At 47.9% G+C, this 19,324-nt stretch overlaps 1 protein-coding gene across 1 annotated transcript; it reads right to left on the minus strand.

Moving 5' to 3' along the window:
• Nucleotides 1–17,300: 17,300 nt before the first annotated feature.
• Nucleotides 17,301–19,005, minus strand: LOC132586155 (E3 ubiquitin-protein ligase SIAH1). The gene has a single exon (XM_060258122.1). The coding sequence runs from the start codon at nucleotides 18,896–18,898 to the stop codon at nucleotides 18,050–18,052; it is 849 nt and encodes a 282-aa protein (XP_060114105.1). The 5' UTR covers nucleotides 18,899–19,005; the 3' UTR covers nucleotides 17,301–18,049.
• Nucleotides 19,006–19,324: the final 319 nt, after the last annotated feature.

Consider the following 19,324-nt stretch of genomic DNA (forward strand, 5'->3'; position numbering starts at 1 on the left):
GGTTTGGTATATTGTTACTTTTGCATTTATTGGCATTTGCATTTATTGGCAATAGCTTGTGTAATACAGCATTTTGACTTTTTTTTTTTTTGCCATATAGATAGGGTGATCATTTTCCTATACTACTTGTGCTTTGCGTATTTTTCAAGTGCTTGTGTATTTATGTACATTGTTTTCATTGACTAAGGGAGGTATCTGGTGTTTTCTGGTTGCTGAACTAGCCAGACAGGACAGGAGACCAGCAGAGAATATCTCCCCTGTTTCGATTCCCTCCCTCCCTCCCTCCCTCCCTCCCTCCCTTCCTTCCTTCCTTCCTTCCTTCCTTCCTTCCTTCCTTCCTTCCTTCCTTCCTTCCTTCCTTCCTTCCTTCCTTCCTTCCTTCCTTCCTTCCTTCCGTGGCTCTCAAATATCCGATGTTCATATCTTGCGGCTCTCAAACATCTGACCTTTATTCTGTGTTGCTCTTTTGTTAAGCAACTCTGGCCACCCCTGGAGTAGACAATACTGACTTTGGTGAACCCAAGCACTGATTCCGTGTAAGGGAGCTTTGTGTTTGTGTCTTCTGGTGCACTTTTGTTCTCAAATCCTGTATTTACTTCATCAGTATATGGGATAAGGCACTTTCTCAACTGTGCTGCATAATGCAGCCTATTTATTTTGTCCTGTTTGCTCTGTTGGCTCTATCTGCGCCACCTTCATCACTTCCGGGGTGTGGATCCCCCAGTGGGGTGGTCTCCCGACTCCCTCCGCCGGCTGTTTCTGATAGCCCTGCGCCCCCTCTTTCATTTGATATGTGTCCCGTGCGGGTGCCACCCTCCCGCCGGGAGATGCCGCAAAATGAGCCCCCTTGAGGCTTATGGCGGCAGGACTCGGGGGGAGCGAGCTAGACTGCTGTTCTTTTGAGGGGTTATAGAGTGTTTCGAGCCCGTCCCTGTGGCATCGGTCCCATCATTGTGGGGCCCAGGGGGCCGGCGCAGCGGCACGCTGAAGCAGCCTGTCGGTCACTTCTGGGTTCCTGTCCTGCATCTCGACCTGTGTTATTAGTGACAGGCTGCTTCGGCGCGCGCACCCCTACCTTCCCCCCCCCCCCCCAAGGTGTCCCTGGCTGGCCTTCAGACATTATGGCCACCCTATGTGCAACTGCTCAACGGAAGGGAGTCAAGCCCCTGATGGGACTCAGTACCCTCCTCATTGTGCAACCCCCAAGCAGCTGCCCAGAAGGTGATGCCAACTCCAGATTAGGAAGTTCCTGGAGATCAAGGGGTGCTGCCTGGGGAGGGTGTGGGTTGTAGAGAGGAGGTACCTCAGCAGGGTATAATGTCCTCCAAAGCAGCCGTTTTCTCCAGGGGGACAGATCTATGTAGTCTGGAGGGAGATCAGCTGTAATACCAAGAGATCTCCAGGTCCTCCCTGGAGGCTGGCAACACAACGGCCAGATGGCTCGCTCAGAGATCCCGCCTGAGGCGCCGCAAGGCCACCGTGAACCTCCAGCCTGCACATCGGAGCAGGCGGCCCCGGCTGGGCCTTTCGCCGTGACGCGCAGCGCCGCCTCTCGCCCGCGTTCCCAGCCCGGCTGCTGATTAGCAGTTGTTTCCCCCCTTGGAAAAAGGCAGCTCGCGTGGCGGCTTCTGTGTGGCGCAGCGGGCCGAGCCGGGGCTCAGTCGCCGAGCGCAGGCAGCCTTTCTTGGAGGCCGCACAAAGGCAGGCGGGCGGCGGCGACTCAAAAGATTAGCGTGGCGGGAGTTCAGCCCCTGCAGGGCCGCGCTCGGCGGCTAATCCATGAAGCGCGGGACCCGCAGGGGGGCCGCTTTCATTATTCATATTTTAGCACATTCCGACGTGTCACCTCGGTGGGGCTGCCCAGTGGTTCCCGTCCCCAGAGCGACGTTTCCTCTTCGCAGGTTCTCTCTCCCTCCCCCCCCCCCAATCGCTGTTTCAAAACCGTTTCATCTTCCTTTTCAGGTTTATTTTCACCTTCTGCTTTCTAAAGAGGCTGCCTCTTTCATTTGATTGCCGGGGTTATCGACAAGCTTGTATGCAGTCGGATTTACAACAACAAAAAGCGTCCCCTTCTGTTACTGTCTTCTGCCAGCAAGTGAATCCTTTTGTTTGTTTCCTTTGCCATTCCCTCAGTGATCCCTTCTTCCTAACCACTGTTTTGTATATGTTTTAAGTGTTATGTTTGGGTTTTAACTCTGTTGTTAACTCTAAAAGGTGTTTTAATGAGGTGTGTGTGGGGGGGGGGGGGGTGGAATGTTTTAGTGGTTTTGTAACTTATTTCAGGGGTCCTCAATCTGCAGGCACCTTTGAAAGCCTGGCACAGTTCAGTGGGTGCAGCCACAAAATGGCAGCTGTAGGAGGTGGAGCCAACTAAACACTTGCCCCAGCTTGCCTTCAGTTACACAGTGAAGATCCTTGTGTTGTGGTAGCAGGGGTGCCAAAGTAGCATTTAAAAAAAAATGCACAACCAAGCAAATATCCAGAGGCCAATCAAAAGCCTTGCTGGACAAAAGCCCCATCTGGGTCTGCCACTTTCTGAAAAGACTTGGCAGGCACCAGCTCCCACTGAGCTTCATCCTTTCCCCCAAACCCTGCCCTTCCTGATCTCAAATCTCCAGGAATTTCCCAACCCTGAGTTGGTATCCTTACTCCTTGTGTATCAGGAGAGCAAAACAAGATATTGCCTTACCCCAGTCGAGATAATCCCATCCCCTCTTGGGCCTGCACAGTTGCTGGTTGTGTTCATTGCTGCTGTCCTGTCTTGAATCCTGGTATGGTGCATGGGCCCAGGAGGGGGTTTCCTATGCCACTGATGGCTGGGAGTTGCACGCATGCAGTGAATCGGTGCCATCTTCATTGTGCCACTCAGAGAGTCACCTGTGGCTTGGCTGCTCCAAGAACCCGCTATGGAGTAACAGGTGCTTGGCAGAGATAGCTGCTCTGCCCCTTGGCTGCCTTGCTTGGTGCCTTCAGCAGCTACAAGCTAAGGTACACAGTATCTTTGGAATTTCTACATGTTGTGCCTCTTATTGGCCAAGATGGGACCCTGACAGTAAAAAGACACATGACAAGTTTGTTCCCCACAGTGGAGAAGTGGGGCAGGGCTGACCTAGGGCACTGGCTTTTGGGGGGTGTCAAATTGGGTGCCCCCATGTGACTCAGTGACATTATCAGTGCAGGGGGGGTGCCAGAAGTTAGGGTGCCAGACAGTCTAGGGCTGGCCCTAGATGGGGGGGTATCTAATGCTTCTTTATTCTGGCTGAGGGAGGGAAAAGAGGCAGGCTGGAGACAGAGTCTCCTTCACATAGCCGTCCTTGTAGGTTTCCCAGCGTGCATTTAGAAACATCCATCTTTAATGGGAACCTGACCTACTTCCTGTGCGCTCTGGCTCTCCTGCACTCAGGGACAAGCTGCCTTCTTCACAGCAAGAGGAGGAAGTTGTTTGACTCTCTACAGTCAATTTGCAGAGAAGGAAAACCCATTTGAGCTACTCAAAAATTGGAGGAGGCAGAATGAAGCCTCTCTCCTCCTCCCCCTCCATTGAGCCAAGGTCATCAACACCCCTCCAAAACATCTTCCTTAGCACCTATCCAACATCTCAGGTTTTCTGCTTCTTACAAGTACATAGCTTTGCCCAAGTAGGATTGCCAATCTCCAGCTGGGGCCTGGAGTTCTGGAATTACAAATTGCTCTCCAAACTACAGAGATGAGTTCCACTGGAGAAAATAGCACTCAGAAGGCAAATACTGTGGTATACCATAGATTCTAGGTGAAATAGTTCCCCAAATGCCCTCTTCACAGGCCCTGCCTCCTAATCTCCAGGGATAGTCCCAGCAAGAGTTGGCACCCCTACACCCAAGGCATGGGCATCCTTCTTCCATTAACTTGAAAAGAGAGTGAGGTGAGTAGACACAGAGCAATGGAGACTCCCACGCTGGCAATGTAACTGAAAAGTTTTTAACTCACTTTCTGAATTATGGTATGGCATGCCTTCAACAAGTTAGTATCATTTTCCAGTTCTGCAGTCTCAATCCTACTACATTGTTCACTGAATGAATTGCATTTATATGTTGTGATCTGCCTTAAGTCACAGCAAACCTATAAATGAAGTAAATAAAACTAGTAATGAATTCTGTTTGGCCCATTTTGCAGAGATCAAAACTGAGGCACAAGATATCCAGCTACCAACTTTTCACACTGTTTGTCAAGCCCTTTCATGTGCTGTTTATGGTTGCCAACCTCCACGTGGCACTGGAGGTCTCCCAGAATTACAAGTTATTCCAGATGACAGATACCAGCTCCTTTGGGGAAAATGGCTACTATGGAGGGTAGGCTGTTCGGCATTATCCCCTGCTGAGATCCCTCCTCTCCCCAAACCCCACCCTTCCCAGGTTTCACCCCCAAATCTCCAGGAATTTTGCCACTCAGAACTGAGAATTCTGCACCCATCCCCACGGCTTCAGTCAAGCCAGAACCCAGCACTGGAACCTGTTCTAAGTGCCAGCCTTCCTTCTTTGCATGCACAATTTTTTGCTGTCGAGTAATTAAACTCAGTCTGTGCACATCCCACATTGGGAGCCAAAGCTGCCAATTTGGACAGTAAGACTGTAGGGTGGGGGGGCAATCTGAGTCCCATCAGGTGTTTTCTTCACAGCTACCCAACAACAGCCAAAGGATCTGCCCTGGCGCAGGGAAGCAGGAGGCCTGTGCTCAAAGCTTTACTGCAGATGAGGTCAAAGGAAGATCAGAGAGCTGCTTTCATCTGTTTTAATAACTCTGAGCCTAAACAAACCAGCAGGTTCTGTGCAGGGGAGGGATCAATCCCCACAAGAGCACCCTTGGAGCTAGGAGAAAGGGTGTAGAAGCAGGTGAGGGGATACAAGGAAAAAGCTGGCAGAAGGACAGACATCCGCTTCTTGGCACAGAGCACCACTTTGAAGCCAGGCTTCAGAGCCGGGGCACTGCCACCTTCTGAGAAGACCACAGATGAGAGTCAGCCAGAGAGCAGGCAAAGGCTGCCCATCAAAAGAGTATTTGGGAATCAAGAAAGCACTGTTTTGATAGCAGGCAAGGATTTTGATCATATGCAAAGTATCCATTTAGCAGCCATTTCCTCTCCCCAGGATACCGAGTTTGCACCAACCAGCTCAGCATGTGCAAGAGAAATGAGAAAATGCAGTTCCCCTGGACATAAGGACATGCACTTTGAAAGGGGGAAAACAAACCCACAACGATTTTAAAAACCCTCTTCCAGTAGGAACACAATTAAGGGTTGTGTGCTTTTTAACTGTCCACCCCTCTGTTCCTCTGCTTTTAACTGTAGTTTGCTCTGTTGGCATTATCAGGTGGTAATGCCAGAGCTGCCAACTCTTGGTTAGGAAATTCCCAGAAATTAAGGGAAGACAATTTAGGGAGGGGAGGAGACTCAGCAGGGAGGGGATGCCATAGAGTTCACCCTCCAAAGCAACCACATTATCTGGGGGAATTTATCTCTGTAGTCTGGAGGTTAAGTTGTGATTCTGGGAGATCTTCAGGTCCCACTTGGAGGTTAGTGGCCTTAGGTAGTGTTTATCCTCATACATTTCTTTTAATTACTAACTCCTGCAGCTGATGCTTTTGGAGGCCAGAGGGATTTTTCTGGCCAGCTGAGTACCCTTATCCACAGAGAATTTGTTTTCCTGCTCCCTGTATATTATGCGAATGGAAGACAAAATGAAATGAAGGACTTCAGCTCCTTCCAAGAGTTTGGAACACAGAGACAAAGTAGTTAGAGTGTCGGGCCAGGATCTGGGAGACCCATGTTCGAATCATCACTCAGCTATGGAAGGTCATTGTATGACCTTGGGCTGGTCATTCACATCTCAGCCTACCTCCCAAGGTTGTTGTTGTGAGGGTGAAATGGAGAAGAATTATGGAAGCCAGTTTAGGACACCACTGGATCTAGTAAATAATGTTTTTCTGATGGTGGCCACAGAGAAATTGTTGAGCTTCATCTCTTTTCACTCCTCACCCCCCCCCATAGTACTAGTTGCTAAGCAACAAAAAGATAGTGTCCTCTTGCAGCAGTGGTTGCTAGAAGATTATCAAATTATTCATTTTATTAATCTTAATAAAAACTCTATTATTATTACAAAATATTTTTTATATGCAAGATATTTTAGGGTGGATATAGGTATCTGTTAAAAAGAATAATTGCTATGTTCTGGAAGCACATTCACTACCTTCCTGTCACACATGTTCTGCAGGGTGGGATTTGAGAGGAAATTGGTTCTCCAGGAGAAACAGCCGTGTGGACAGACTACCGAGTGACTGGGACTTATGGCACCATGAATTCTTTAAAGGGTTGCCAACTCCAGCTTGGGAATTTCCTAGAGATTTGGGGAAAGAGTTTGAGGAAGATGGAGTCTGGGGAAGTGAGGGAGCTCAACAGGGATCTAATGCCACAGAGTCCAACCTCCAAAGCTGCCTTTTTCTCCAGTCACTCTTTGCAGTCAAGATCAGTTGTAATTCCCGGAGCTCTCCAGTCCCCCTTCCCCAGTCATGACTTGGGTGCCTCAGATCTGCTAGACTGCCATTACTCACAAATCTCCACCAGGCAGCTCTGACCATCAGAACAGGGACTGTTGGTAGTTCCTGAACTAAAGTCAGTGAGAATGGGCAGTGTTCCAGTTTGAGTTTCTCAGTGGCTATGCTTGTTCAAGATTTTCTGTTCCTTGGCTCCATCTTCAGCCAAAAGGGAGACTGCAACCAAGAGATCAGAAGGAGAGTGAGGGCAGCCGTGAAGGAGCTAGAAAAGAAGAAAAGATTGGATTTATAGCCCGCCCTTCACTACCTGAAGGAGTCTCAGAGTGGCTTACAATCTCCTTTCCCTTCCTCTCCCCACAACAGACACCCTGTGAGGCAGGTGGGGCTGAGAGAGCTCTGACACAAACTGTTATTGAGTAGAACAGTTCTGTGAGAACTTGTGACTGATTCAAGGTCACATCAGCAGGTGCATGCGGTGGAGTGGAGAATCAAACCCAGTTCTCCCAGATAAGAGTCAGCGCACTTAACCACTACATCAAACTGGCTCTCACAAGAGTCTTGTATAAGGATGTGTTGTTGGCATCCAAGATCAAATTAATTCATGCTATAGCATTCCCCATTGGACAATGAATAAAGCTGACAGGAATAAAGTTTATTCATTTAAAATGTGGTATTGGGAGGAGAGTTTTACCAATACTGCCAAAACACAAATAATTGGGCTTTAGATCAAATCAACCCAGAACTGTCTCTACAAGCTGAAAAAACTAAATGGAGGCTATCATACTATGGTCACATTCTGACAAGACAAGAGTCATTGGAAAAGACAATGGGCCTTTTCACACTTACCAGTGGAAACCGGAAGGGAGTCGGTATTGTGCCGCTTGCAGTAATCCGAGACAGCGATGGGAGTTTTCATACACATGTTTTTTTCCCTGGTAGGGTTCCGTGATTGAAGCATGATTGAAGCGAGCCATTTCACACTGTTCCGCTCTTATCTCGCTTCCACCAGCGCCAGCCGGTTTCACGCCGTTTTTCGCCCGCCGGCGCGCGCGATCTCCGGCTTTTTTTTTTTTGGAACGTCAGTTTAGATCGATATAGCGATATATCGCTATATTGACCTATCCAAACAGCACCACCATAGGGATCTCAACAGAGCCTAGCCATCCCTATGGTGGTGCTGTTTTGACAGGTCGATATAGCGATATATCGCTATATCGATCTAAACTGACGTTCCAAAAAAAAAAAAGCCGGAGATAGCGCGCCGGCGGGCGAAAAACGGCGCGAAAACTGCTCCCGGGTTAGATACTGGACATTTCACACAGCACCCCATAGCGATTTCAACCCGGGAGGAGGGGTTGAAAAGTGGAAGAAGCTGCTCTTTGTTTGTGACGACTCAGGCACGCCTCACTACCGGGACAGCCGCGGGAGTGTGTGAAAAGGTGAGAGTATTCCGGTAGCAGCCAGTTACTGAATCGGGTCTGTCTGAAATGCCAGCAGAAACCCGTTACTGTTCAGTAACTGGCCAGCTGCTATACCGGAATACTTAGGCTGTGTGAAAAAGCTCAATATGATAGGAAAATGTGAGCAGCAGCATGAAAAACAAAATACCCAACATGAGATGGATTGACTCGATCATGGAAGCCACAGCCCACATTTTGCAAGGCTGTTAACAATAGGATGTTCTAGAGCAGGGATGTCAAACATGCAGCCCAATGGCTGAATCAGGCCCCCGGAAGGCTCCTATAAGGCCCCCGAGCAACTGGCTCTTGTCTGCTTCCTTCTCCCTCTCTCTTGCCCCCTTCTGCAGCACAGTTTGCTTTGCCAGGCTTGCTCAATTGCACAGGAGCTACAGAGCAAAGCCTCTGTTTTCTCCATTGGCCGAGGGTCCCCCCTTGGGGAGGAAGGGGGGAGGGATAGCTTGCTTTGCCAGGCCTCTCTCAATAACACAGCAAAGCTACTGAGCCAAGCATCTCTTCCTTCTGTGGGCTGAGGGTCCTCCCCCTCATGGTCCTCTGGGAAAGGAAGGAAAGAACCAGAACTTCCTTTGCCCAGTTTCTGGATCCCATGGCAGAAATACAAAGAAAGCACCTTTAAGACCAACAAGGGTAATGTTTTAAGCATGTTTTAAGGGGGTTTTTAAATTTAATTGTGTTTGTCTGTGTCCTTTATAAAGTTTATATCTCTGCTACCTAATCTTAAATAGGAACACACACGGCCTGGCCTGATACGACCCGGCTCGACAAGGTCTTATTTATGTCAATCCAGCCCTCGTAACAAATAAATTTGACACCCCTGTTCTAGAGATTATTAATTCATACAGGTGCCATAGATCAGAAGTGACTTGAGAGTACTTAACACACACACTCCCACTCACGCCTGTGCTGGGAATGGGTCCCATCTGGAAGAAGGCAACCCCAAGTTTGGCAAAGGTTGGAGATAATACAGGGAAACCCCAGAATGTGCACAAATGTACCACAGTGCTGTGAGGGGGAGGGGGCATGCTTTTCAACAGTATTGAACTCGGGACAAACAACACATGGAAATGGCCTCCACCCACCACTGTGTGCCACCAGGCCACCAAGTATAACCCATACCCATGTCCATTCACACCCAGGATTGTTCCTGTTTTGATCTGTGAAATGTTGGGAGGGTTGCATTTGTTCACTTTATTCATTAAGAGACTGATAGCCAATCAATTAAAGATTCTTTAGCCAATGGTCATGGTAATAAGTATCACAATGATTCCCATTTTACATACAGGGCAGAAAGGAACTTGTCCAACCATCCACCACAAAGCGAGAGCTGACCATGAGACCAACTCTGGCCTCGAATCCAATGGCTTTCTTTATAAAGCTGGGTCACAACAGGAGATGGAGGTCCCACTCTATGGATGGAAATTGCTTCTTTCAGCAGAGATGTACTGTGGAATCCAAGTCAGTTCTTAACATCTAGATAGCACTCTTTAGTGTTCTGAGTGTTATTGCCTCTATAATCTTTCTGCTAGCCTTCTCCTCCATTTTATCCTCATGACAACCCTGTGAGGTAGGTTGGGCTAAGAGTGTGTGACTGACCCAAAGTCAACCTACAAGCTTCCTTGGAAGAGGAGGGGTTCGAATCTGGGTCTCCCAGATCCTAGCCCAACATTCTAATCACTTCTCGACAAAGCATGCCATCAGAAGCCATGTAAAAAGCTTCCTCTTTGGCATTCCACTGGCACATTAATTGGTCTTCAAAGATCAAGCGGTTGCACACAGAGGTCAGCCAGCTAGTTCTGATCATGGGAACAGCTCTCTCTTGGAGGCCACCAAGAGAGATGAAGGTGAGATCTCAGCATCTTTGCCACAGGTATCCTTTCTCAGGCCTTGAGCTGGATGGCCCAGGCTAGCCCAGAAGCTAAGCAGGGTCAGTCCTGGTTAGTACTTGGATGGGAGGCCACCAAGGAAGACCAGTGCTGCTACACAGACACAGGCAGTAGTAAACTGCCTTTCTTCATCTCTTCCCTTGAACACCCTATGGAGGTCGCCATAAGTCAGCTGTGACCTGACAGCACTTTACACAGACATTCTTTCTCCGAACATCAGGCAAAATGCAGATCTTCATTTAGGGGTCCTGGAATGAGTGCAGCTTTTCTCACAAACGCAAACGGCCTTGCTGCATTGTTCCCTTCTCTCCTCCCTGGGTCCATTACAGCTCTCTGCAAACTCACTCCGACCCAATCTCATCTCATTCCACTCGCAATCCCAACAAGCCATCACAGGCTGCAAAGCGACATCATTTTCGTCAGGCGGAGCTGACAGAGGCCATGATTGCTTTTGCTTCCTTTTATTCCTCCACAGGCGGACGCAATGCCTCCCATGCCATCTGAGAACCCTGATAGCGACAGATTTCCTCCTCATCTTTTTCGGAGACCAATTTCATGCAGATAGCACAGCTTTCAGGAAGCGAGGAAGGAGAAAAGTACATTGACGTTAAGGGGAAAGTTGAGGGCCCCATGGACAGGAGGTATCAATCAGGATGTAGTCCAAAGACATATTTTATCCCCCATCTGTCAATAGAGAGGCATACTTGAGATAAAAGTTATTTCTTCATGTGCACAAAAAAGATGCAACCACCTTTTTTATTTCAAATATTGCCTCAAACAATTGCTTATTTGGAGAAGGTTTACTCTGAAGTGATTCTCCAGTCTGAGAGGTCTCAGTGACCTTGGAGAGTGTAACAAGGTCAGAGCTAAAGGTGAAGGTAGTCCCCTGTGCAAGTACCAGTCATTTTCAACTCTAGAGTGACGTTGCTTTCACAATGTTTTCACGGTAGACTTTTTATGCCATTGCCTTCCACAGTCATCTACACTTTCCTCCCAGCAAGCTGGGTACTCATTTTACCGAACTCAGAAGGGTGGAAGGCTGAGTCAAGCTGGAGCCAGCTACCTGAACCAGCTTCCACTGGGATCAAACTCAGGTCATGAGCAGAGGGCTCTGACTGCAATACTGCAGCTTTACCACTCTGCGCCACGGGGCTGTAAAGCTCAGGCCAAGCTAATTCTGACCCAATCTGGACACTAGATTGTTGACCGCAGTCTCTGCTAGGATGTACAGGCTGCCTGAAAGACTTAGAATCAGACTGGACACAGTGACAGGATGGAGAAAGCAGAGACAAGATCACATGCCCTCGGGGCTTTTTTTATGGAAAAAACACAACAGGAACTCATTTCAATATTAAGCCACACCCCCTGATGTCACTATTGTTTCGCACCCTTGTTTCTACAAAAAAGCCAAACAGGAACTTATCTGCATATGAGACCACACCCCCTGACACCAAGCCAGCTAGGACTGCATTCCTGTGCGTTCCTGCTCAAAAAAAGCCCTGCATGCCCTCAAAGCCATGTGTGAAAGACAGAGCAGTGTCTCTGAAATACAACATTAAACCAGCCTTTTGCTTAGGAATCTCAACAGATAAGGATGCAAGGGAGGCTGAGGATCAGTTGTAATTCTGAGCAATCTCCAGGCCCCACCTGGAGCAGGATATGATGCCATGTAGTCAACCCACCAAAGCAGCCATATTCTCCAGGGGAATTGATCTCTAGAGATCAGCAAAGAGGGCTGCTAGAATGGGATCCATCTGTATGGCTCATGATAGTAGAAAAAGCATTTGGTAAACATATGCCTCCCTTTTGCTTTCTAGGCCATTCAAGATGCATCAATGAAGCCCAGTTCATGTGTTACCATGAACGCATGTACCTCCTAATGTATACATCTCTTTGTAAGAAAGGCAATGCTTTTTTGACTGATGTTCCAGGAAAGAATTATATCTGTGTAAAGTGTTATCAAATCACAGCTGACTTATGGTGACCCCCATAGTGTGTTCAAGGGAAGAGAGGAGCAGAGGTGGTTTGCCATTACCTGCCTCTGGTCTTCCTTGGTGGTCTTCCTGCTTAGCTTCTGGGCTAGCCTGAGCCATCCAGGTCAGGGTGAGAGAAAGGATACCTGAGGACAAAGTCTCACTTCAATCTCAGTGGCTTTCAGGAGAGAGTTGCTCCCATGCTCAGGACTGGCTGGTTGACAACTGCGTGCAACTGCCTGATCCCTGCAGACCAATGAATGTGCCAGTGGGATGCCAGAGAGGAAGCTTTTACATGGTCTCTGGTGGCATGCTTTGCTATCGAGTGATGAGAGTGTTGGGGTAGGATCTGGGAGACCCAGATTCAAATCCCTGCTCTGCTAAGGAAGCTTGTGGGTTGGCCTTGGACCAGTTTACAAATGAAACCAGGGACTGGCACCTGGGGAAATGTATGGTTTCAGCAGGGCTTTTTTTTTTGTAGCAGGAACTCCTTTGCATATTAGGACACCCCCCCCCTAATGTATCCAATCCTCTAAGAGCTTACAGGGCTCTCAGTACAGGACCTACTGTAAGCTCTTGGAAGATTGGCTGCATCAGAGGGTGTGGCCTAATATGCAAATGAGTTCCTGCTACAAAAAAAGTCCTGGGTTTCAATCAAAGATTCACTGCATGTGCATTCACCGGAACATGAGAATTACTTCCAATGAATATAAGAAAAAACTGTGTACATTGTACACCAATTGTATGTGCATTCACTGTATCTTGTGATCAAGGCCAGTGAGAGGTGAGTAAGGGGAGGGGGGAGAATGCCTTCTATGGAATCTACCCAATCCCATTCAGCTCCCAGTCTTCCCTTAAGCAACGTTGTGGGGGGAGGGGGGTAGAAACAAATGGCCGCCTTAGAATTAGCTCAAGCAGTCTGAGGGAATTAGATGAATGTCCATGCTTGTCAATAGTGGGGTGGGAGGAAGGCACCTGGAAGAGCCATTCCTTGGCATCTTCATCAGCATAGCTGGCCGCAGCCCTGTCCAGGATCCGTGCCCAAGCTGGGGAAGCGTGCAACATTCCCTGTCAGACTTTTGTCATTTTGGAGGCTAATTAGCCAGTGAGAGTTAAAGGTCAAAGTCTTCTGTTGTCTGCCCTGTCAAAGAGAGGCCATCACCTTCCAGCATCCCCCCCCCCTTTAATTTTCTCCCATCTCCCCAGCCTCTTTCTCCTTCCTCTCTTTCTCTTCTGAGTACAACACTCAGGCTGTTTTGGCATCCAGTTGCCAGCAGCATCTTGAAACTGTTCTCTCCAAAGATGGCCAAGGCAATTATTTTATTTTGGGAGAAGCGGGGGGGGGGGACAAATTGATGAAATAAATTGCAAGGGGCTTGTCCAGGGAAAAGCAGATGCTTCTTCATATTCAGGGCTGAGAGCAGAGCTTCAGGATTGCCCCTAATGAACTGTTTCAATCAGCCTGAACAGCCGCCTCTCTACAGATTCATTCCTAGGAAGAGAGGGAAGCGGGCAGGCCGCTTTGCCGAAGCGCAGTCCAGAACTTTCTATTCAACACCAGCTCTTTGCCTCAGAAATGTGGGGAGGGGATCTTGTGCCCAAGCTGATTACTTCAGGTTTGAAAGGGAGATTGTTTTGATGCAAAGGGCCACAAATAAGCCATTTTTAAGAAATGAAGCACAGCACTAGTTACCAGGGTTGGATTGTCTGGCACCCGAAGCAAGGCTAATTTCTGATGCCCCCTCCGTGCAATGATAACATCACCGAGTCACATGGAGGGTGCCCAATTCAGTACCCCCTGAAAGCCAGAGCCCTAGGCAATCACCTAGTTTGCCTAGTGGCATAACCGGTCCTGCTAGTTACCAAACAGGAGCCACTGGTCCAAGAAGAGGATGGCAGAAGCAGCCAGCAAGCCCCATTCAGAATTCCAGGGTGATGCCAGAATCTGGCATCAAGCAGGCTAATCTGTTTTGGACAGGTGAGTGCTCACTTGCTAGCCATTACACAGACCGATTTCCCACTCACCATATGTCACTCTCACATTCCTCTTCTCGGCAGAGCTCCCTTCCAATTTCACACTATCTGCCCTGGGGCTGCAGCTAGCGTCGGTCTTTCTGCACCGCGAACAGAAACTGGTTTTTAGAGGTTTCTGTTTGCGGCATGAAAAAGCCAACGCTTAGCTGCAGCCCCAGGGCAAATAGTGTGACATCGGAAGAGGAATGTGAGAGCTGAGAAGAGGAATGTGAGAGCAGTTTAAGGTGAGTGGGAAATCGGTCACAGTTTACTTCTTCATTTAGTTATTCCTCACAGCCTAACCTACTTCACAAGATTGGGGGGAGGCTGGGTTGCCACTCTGGGCTGGGAAATACTTGGAGATTTTGGGGGTAGAGCTTGGGGAGAGCGAGGTCTGAGGAGAGAGAGGCCTCAGCAGAGCATAATGCCACAGAGTCTGCCCTCTTTTGCCACCCATCAAAAAATTTACTCAAGGGGAGGGGAACACCACTGACAAAAATACTTACAAGTAAGGCTGTGTGGTTACATTGCAGCTGACTTACGGTGTCCCCAGCAAGGGGTTTCCAAAGGCAAGTGAGAAGCAGAAGAGGTTCACCATGACCTTCCTTGGCGGCACTCCATCCAAGTACCGATCCCGCTTAGCTTCCAAGATCTAACAAGGTTGGGCTATAGCATGCTGCTTTCCCTCCCTTCCTGGTTTATAGTAAACACAAAAATAAATAGGAGCCTTGTGGCTTTGACAAGTTTTTACTTGTTCATGGACTACAGCCCACTTTGTCAAGCAGATGGATGCTTCTGCTGAAAGAAAAGCTTCTGGGAGCCACAAGACTCCCATTTATATTTGCAGCAGCAAGCAAACACAGAGACCCCCTCTGTAGTGAAATCACCATGCCTGTAATTGTGTCCTGTGTTGTGGCTACAAGCATGTTGTGTAGACAAGAACAAGGACTGGGCAGGAGGGGGCATGTTGCCCTCTGCCTCTGGCAGCATTGACTTGAGCTGGTGGTGGCCTCGGGAGCCAGTTTTAAAGGGCACACAGATATGAGAAGCCCCTCTTCTGTCTCAGAGATGGTGCAAGTCCAGCTAAACATGCATTTCCCCGGGGAAGCAATGCATATGGTGCTCTTCTTATATCATGCTTTCAGGAATTAATGCCGGACCTTTCTCTGTAGGTGTTCAGACTGCCCTTTGTTCAAGTTGGGCTGCCAGCCTCCAGGGGGAGCCTGGAGATCTTCCAGAATAACAACTGGTCTTCAGGCAAGAGATCAGCTGCTTCCCTGAAAAAAATGGCTGTTTTGGAGAGTGGATTCTATGGCATTTCACCCGGCAAAGAAGTCCACACCTTCTGTGAGCCCTGCTTTCCCCAGGCTCCACACACACACACACACACAAACCTCCAGGTGCTTCTCAAATTAGAGCAGGCAATCATAATTTCAAGGCACACCTTGGGTTGCCAACCTCCAGGTGGCACCAGGAGATAGGGTTGTCAGGTCATACTTGGCTCCTGGCAGGGGAGCTTCTTCTATGATTATCATAAAATGCTAGAGTATACCCCCATGACATGCCTGGTGTGATAATGTCACTTCCGGGTGATTTCTGTCAAATGGACCATAGTTTGTAGCAGCTTAATCCATTTATTTGAGAACTAGTGGTCTAGGACAGGGACGAGTTGAGATTGATACAATTCAAAGCAGAACATGCCATTTTAACCCCTAACATCAAAAGCTAAACAATAAAACCATTCTCACACTTTCGGGAGGCAATAGCCGGTTCCCTGGCCTTCTTATCTCTTTCTCAAGGAAGGAACCCTGCTGGTTACCTTGAGGCTCACTATCTTCAAAGCCCTGTTACATTTGTTAGTGCTATGCTAGGAATTCCCATGGGAGTTAGTAACTGTTGCAAAAGTGTTTGAAATGCAAACTTTTATTCACAGGGTTAGCAGAATAATTCAAAATGAAGTTAGTTAGGGCAAGGGGACATGAACAGTTTAAAGCATATTAAAGAGGTAAGTTACAATGTCTGACAATGTCATTGTGCCAAGCACATTGTAGCATACTGGTGGTCTTTGAGGGTGGGGCTCTCCCCACCAGCCAGTTCCATGATGACAGGTTGGAGGATCTGAAATCAGGGGAAACCCCACCTTCGATGGGAGGCTGGGAGCCCTACCTGGAGATTTCCTACTACTACAATTTATCCCCAGACAACAGAGATCAGTTCCCCTGGAGGAAGTAGCTGCTTTTGAGGATTAAATCTATAGCATTATACCCTGCTGAGGTCCCTGCCCTCTCCAGGCTCCACCCCTGAAAATCTCCAGGTATTTCTCAACCCAGAACTGGCAGCCCTAGGTGCACCTGATACAGTCTCCCCAGAGATGGTGAAATTCTGATGGGGAAAGAGAAATCCAGCTTGAAATACCAAAAGGCAAGATCTCTAGCAGATGAAATGCAGCAAAAAAAGCAACCATAGATCTCTCTCGGCTTGACTTCGCGAACGAAGATTTAAGAAGGGTGCAGTAGTCCACGTCTGCTGCAGGCTCGCTGGTGGCTGACAAGACCAATGTGGGACAGGCAGATCCAGCCACAGTGGCTGCAGGGAAAAGTCTGATTTGGGGTTGGTGCTGTAGGAGTGCGATTCTTCCTCAATCTCCTTTTGTCCTCAAGACCAGCTATGCGTGCATTCTCAAAGGAAGAGACAGACTGGTGGATGGTGTGCCTCCATGCTTTGCGATCTGAGGCTAGGTCAGACCACTGGTGATGGTTGATGCGACAGGTGCCAAGGGATTTCGTCAAGGAGTCCTTGTACCTCTTCTTTGGTACCCCTCTATTTCGATGGCCGGTGGAAAGTTCGCCATACAGAGCAATCTTGGGAAGGCGGTGGTTTACCATCCTAGAAATATGCCCTGCCCAGCGCAGCTGCGTCTTCTTTTTTTTTTTTTTTTTTCAGTTTGCCAGGAATTCTTTTAATGACAGAATTTAAAAAAAGCTTAAACACAGCTTATTTCAACTGCTTCTTTTAAACAAATGGTCTGTCTTCAGAGTTTACAAATACTGTATAGACAACGCCTTCTTGTACTGCACAACCAATAAATACAAGAATGACTTTAAATGTCTGTCTTTAAATTTCTTTGAAAATGTGCCTGAACTTTCACTTCCTCGAAATTCGAACGTTCCCCAAACAAAACAAGAACCTGCAGTTAGGTTTGAACTTAAATACCAATGGCATCTATAATTTTAAAAGGTTCCATTTTTATTTTTAGAATTCATCCAATAGAATCTCCTTCAGAGACCATCATGTTCACAAAATAGTCATATGAATGACAATATCATCAAATGAATGACAATATCATCAAACTGGAAAGGGCTGCAATCCTGCAAAGAGTTATTCAGGCGGAACTTCCAAATAGGTCCATAGGACTAATCTGTACTATATAACCAATGGCAGTATTGCACAAAAGAAAAGGGGAAGGGGTTACCAAATATACAGAAGTATACACTTTACCATAATCAATTATGAGTAGCAGAAGGTGACACCTGCAATTAATTTCAAAAGGTACAAAAAAAGGGGGGGAAACCTGAATTACAGAAAAGAAAGTCATTTATTTAATGAAAAACTAGAAGTTAATAAAAATTAGCAAATACACAAAAATGTACACAAGAACAGCAGCAATACTATGTAGTGACTTGGGAGTGGGGTCAGCTGGGGGGGGGGGGAGAAAAAAAACGGCCAGACACCAGACCGCCTTGCATGGCTTGTCAGTCAAAGGAAAAAAAAGAACACAAATGAAACACAAAACAGTTTTCCTTTTCAAAACGTACAATCAATCTACAAACAAGTTTAGAATTATTTTACAACACTTTCCCGTAGAATCAATTCTTAATACAAAAAGATGCCCATTTTGGGTATAATATATATATACACACATATATATATATTTCAGTGGTTTACTGCTGACTTACTTTTAAATATATTAGTGTTATTACATGCAACTGTTTCCTGTACTTTCCACAGCCTTTCCATTAATTTACTTTCAATATGCGCCAACCTCTCCCTGTTAAACTGTTCACATCCGGCAGCCAAAGATGTTTACCTTGATTTTCTATGAAACTGAATGCAATGGTGGGGTTGGGGTGCCCCCCTCCCAAGACACTGGCCTCAAAATGCTGGATGGATTGCAGTTTCAACACATCGAAATCGTCACATTGATGCCTAAATTGCCGTTCTCTGCAAAAAGCTGTGCGATGCTGGTGTCGAAGACTAGACAGTCACTATTCATGATGGCAGTCGCAATCCCTTCATGAATCGATCGAGGTGTTGCTTCCCAAGTCAATCGCCGCCTATGACCATTCAGCTCTAGCCGGTAAGCAAAATTTTCAGCTTGCTTCCTTGTTCCTATCAGCTGTACAATTGCAAAGAACTGCTGGTGACCATCGTACTTCTCCTGTTTCTCCAATACTAACATGAAATGAAAGCCAAAACAAGACTGCATCATAACCCAGTCAACAGCACCAGGAAGGTTAATGTCTGTGGCGAGGAAAACAATATCTTCTCCCTGTAGCGTGGTGATTGACTTGTGCTGGTGCATGAGATGGGGCATGACAGCATCCAGAGATCCTTGCCACTTACAAGAAGCACCAGGGCACGGACATGAATAAGGCCTAAATTCACAAAGCTCTTCGTGGTCTGCTTTCTCGGTGTGAGGCAACGTTATCTCACAGCCAGAGGAGGCGTATTTACAAGGGAACAGTACAGAATTGGCAACTTTTTCCATAGCCAAGTTACGAATAGAGCCCAATGGGCCTCGGCAAGTTGGACAGCATGTGAGCTTGGGACGACAGTTGCTACAAACAAGGTGGCCGCTTTGGCACTGCAGAATAGGTGGCAATACATAGTCAAAACACACAGGACACTCAAAGAGGCTAGCCAAGTCATTGTTGGATGCAGTGGTGCCAGTCAATGCAGGTACCCTCTGGGATGGTGTACACTTGGAGGTACCCGTAGGAAGTGCTGTAGCAGTCTGACGGCTCATTTTCGGGAAGTCAGTCCCGCGCCGACCTCGAGGCGCTTTCCTCGCGAGTCAGCCACGCGGATCGGGGCTGCTGCTGCTGCTCTTGCTGCTGCGCAGGCCACGCCGCGGCCTGGCCTCCTCCTCCTCCTCCTAAAACACAAAAGGCATTCGCGGCCGGGTCTGCCGCCTCCTCCAGTCACAAAGGGAAGAGGAAGGCGGCGCGGGGCCTCAGGCCGGCCACACCACCGCCCCGCCCGCAGCTGCGTCTTCAACAGCAGTGCCTCGCTTGTAACCTCCGCCCTCTTGAGGACTTCAGTGTTGGTCACAAAGTCACTCCAGTGGATGTTGAGGATGGTGCGAAGGCAGCGCTGATGAAAGCGCTCAAGGAGTCGCAGGTGATGACGGTATAAGACCCACGATTCGGAGCCGTAGATGAGGGTTGTCATC

This window comes from Heteronotia binoei, chromosome 17, assembly GCF_032191835.1.
Source record: "Heteronotia binoei isolate CCM8104 ecotype False Entrance Well chromosome 17, APGP_CSIRO_Hbin_v1, whole genome shotgun sequence".
In the NCBI taxonomy this organism is placed as follows: Eukaryota; Metazoa; Chordata; class Lepidosauria; order Squamata; family Gekkonidae; genus Heteronotia; species Heteronotia binoei.

Coding starts and splice junctions, on each gene's coding strand:
- LOC132586155 (XM_060258122.1), bottom strand. CDS start 18,898: ATGAGCCGTCAGACTGCTACAGCACTTCCTACGGGTACCTCCAAGTGT.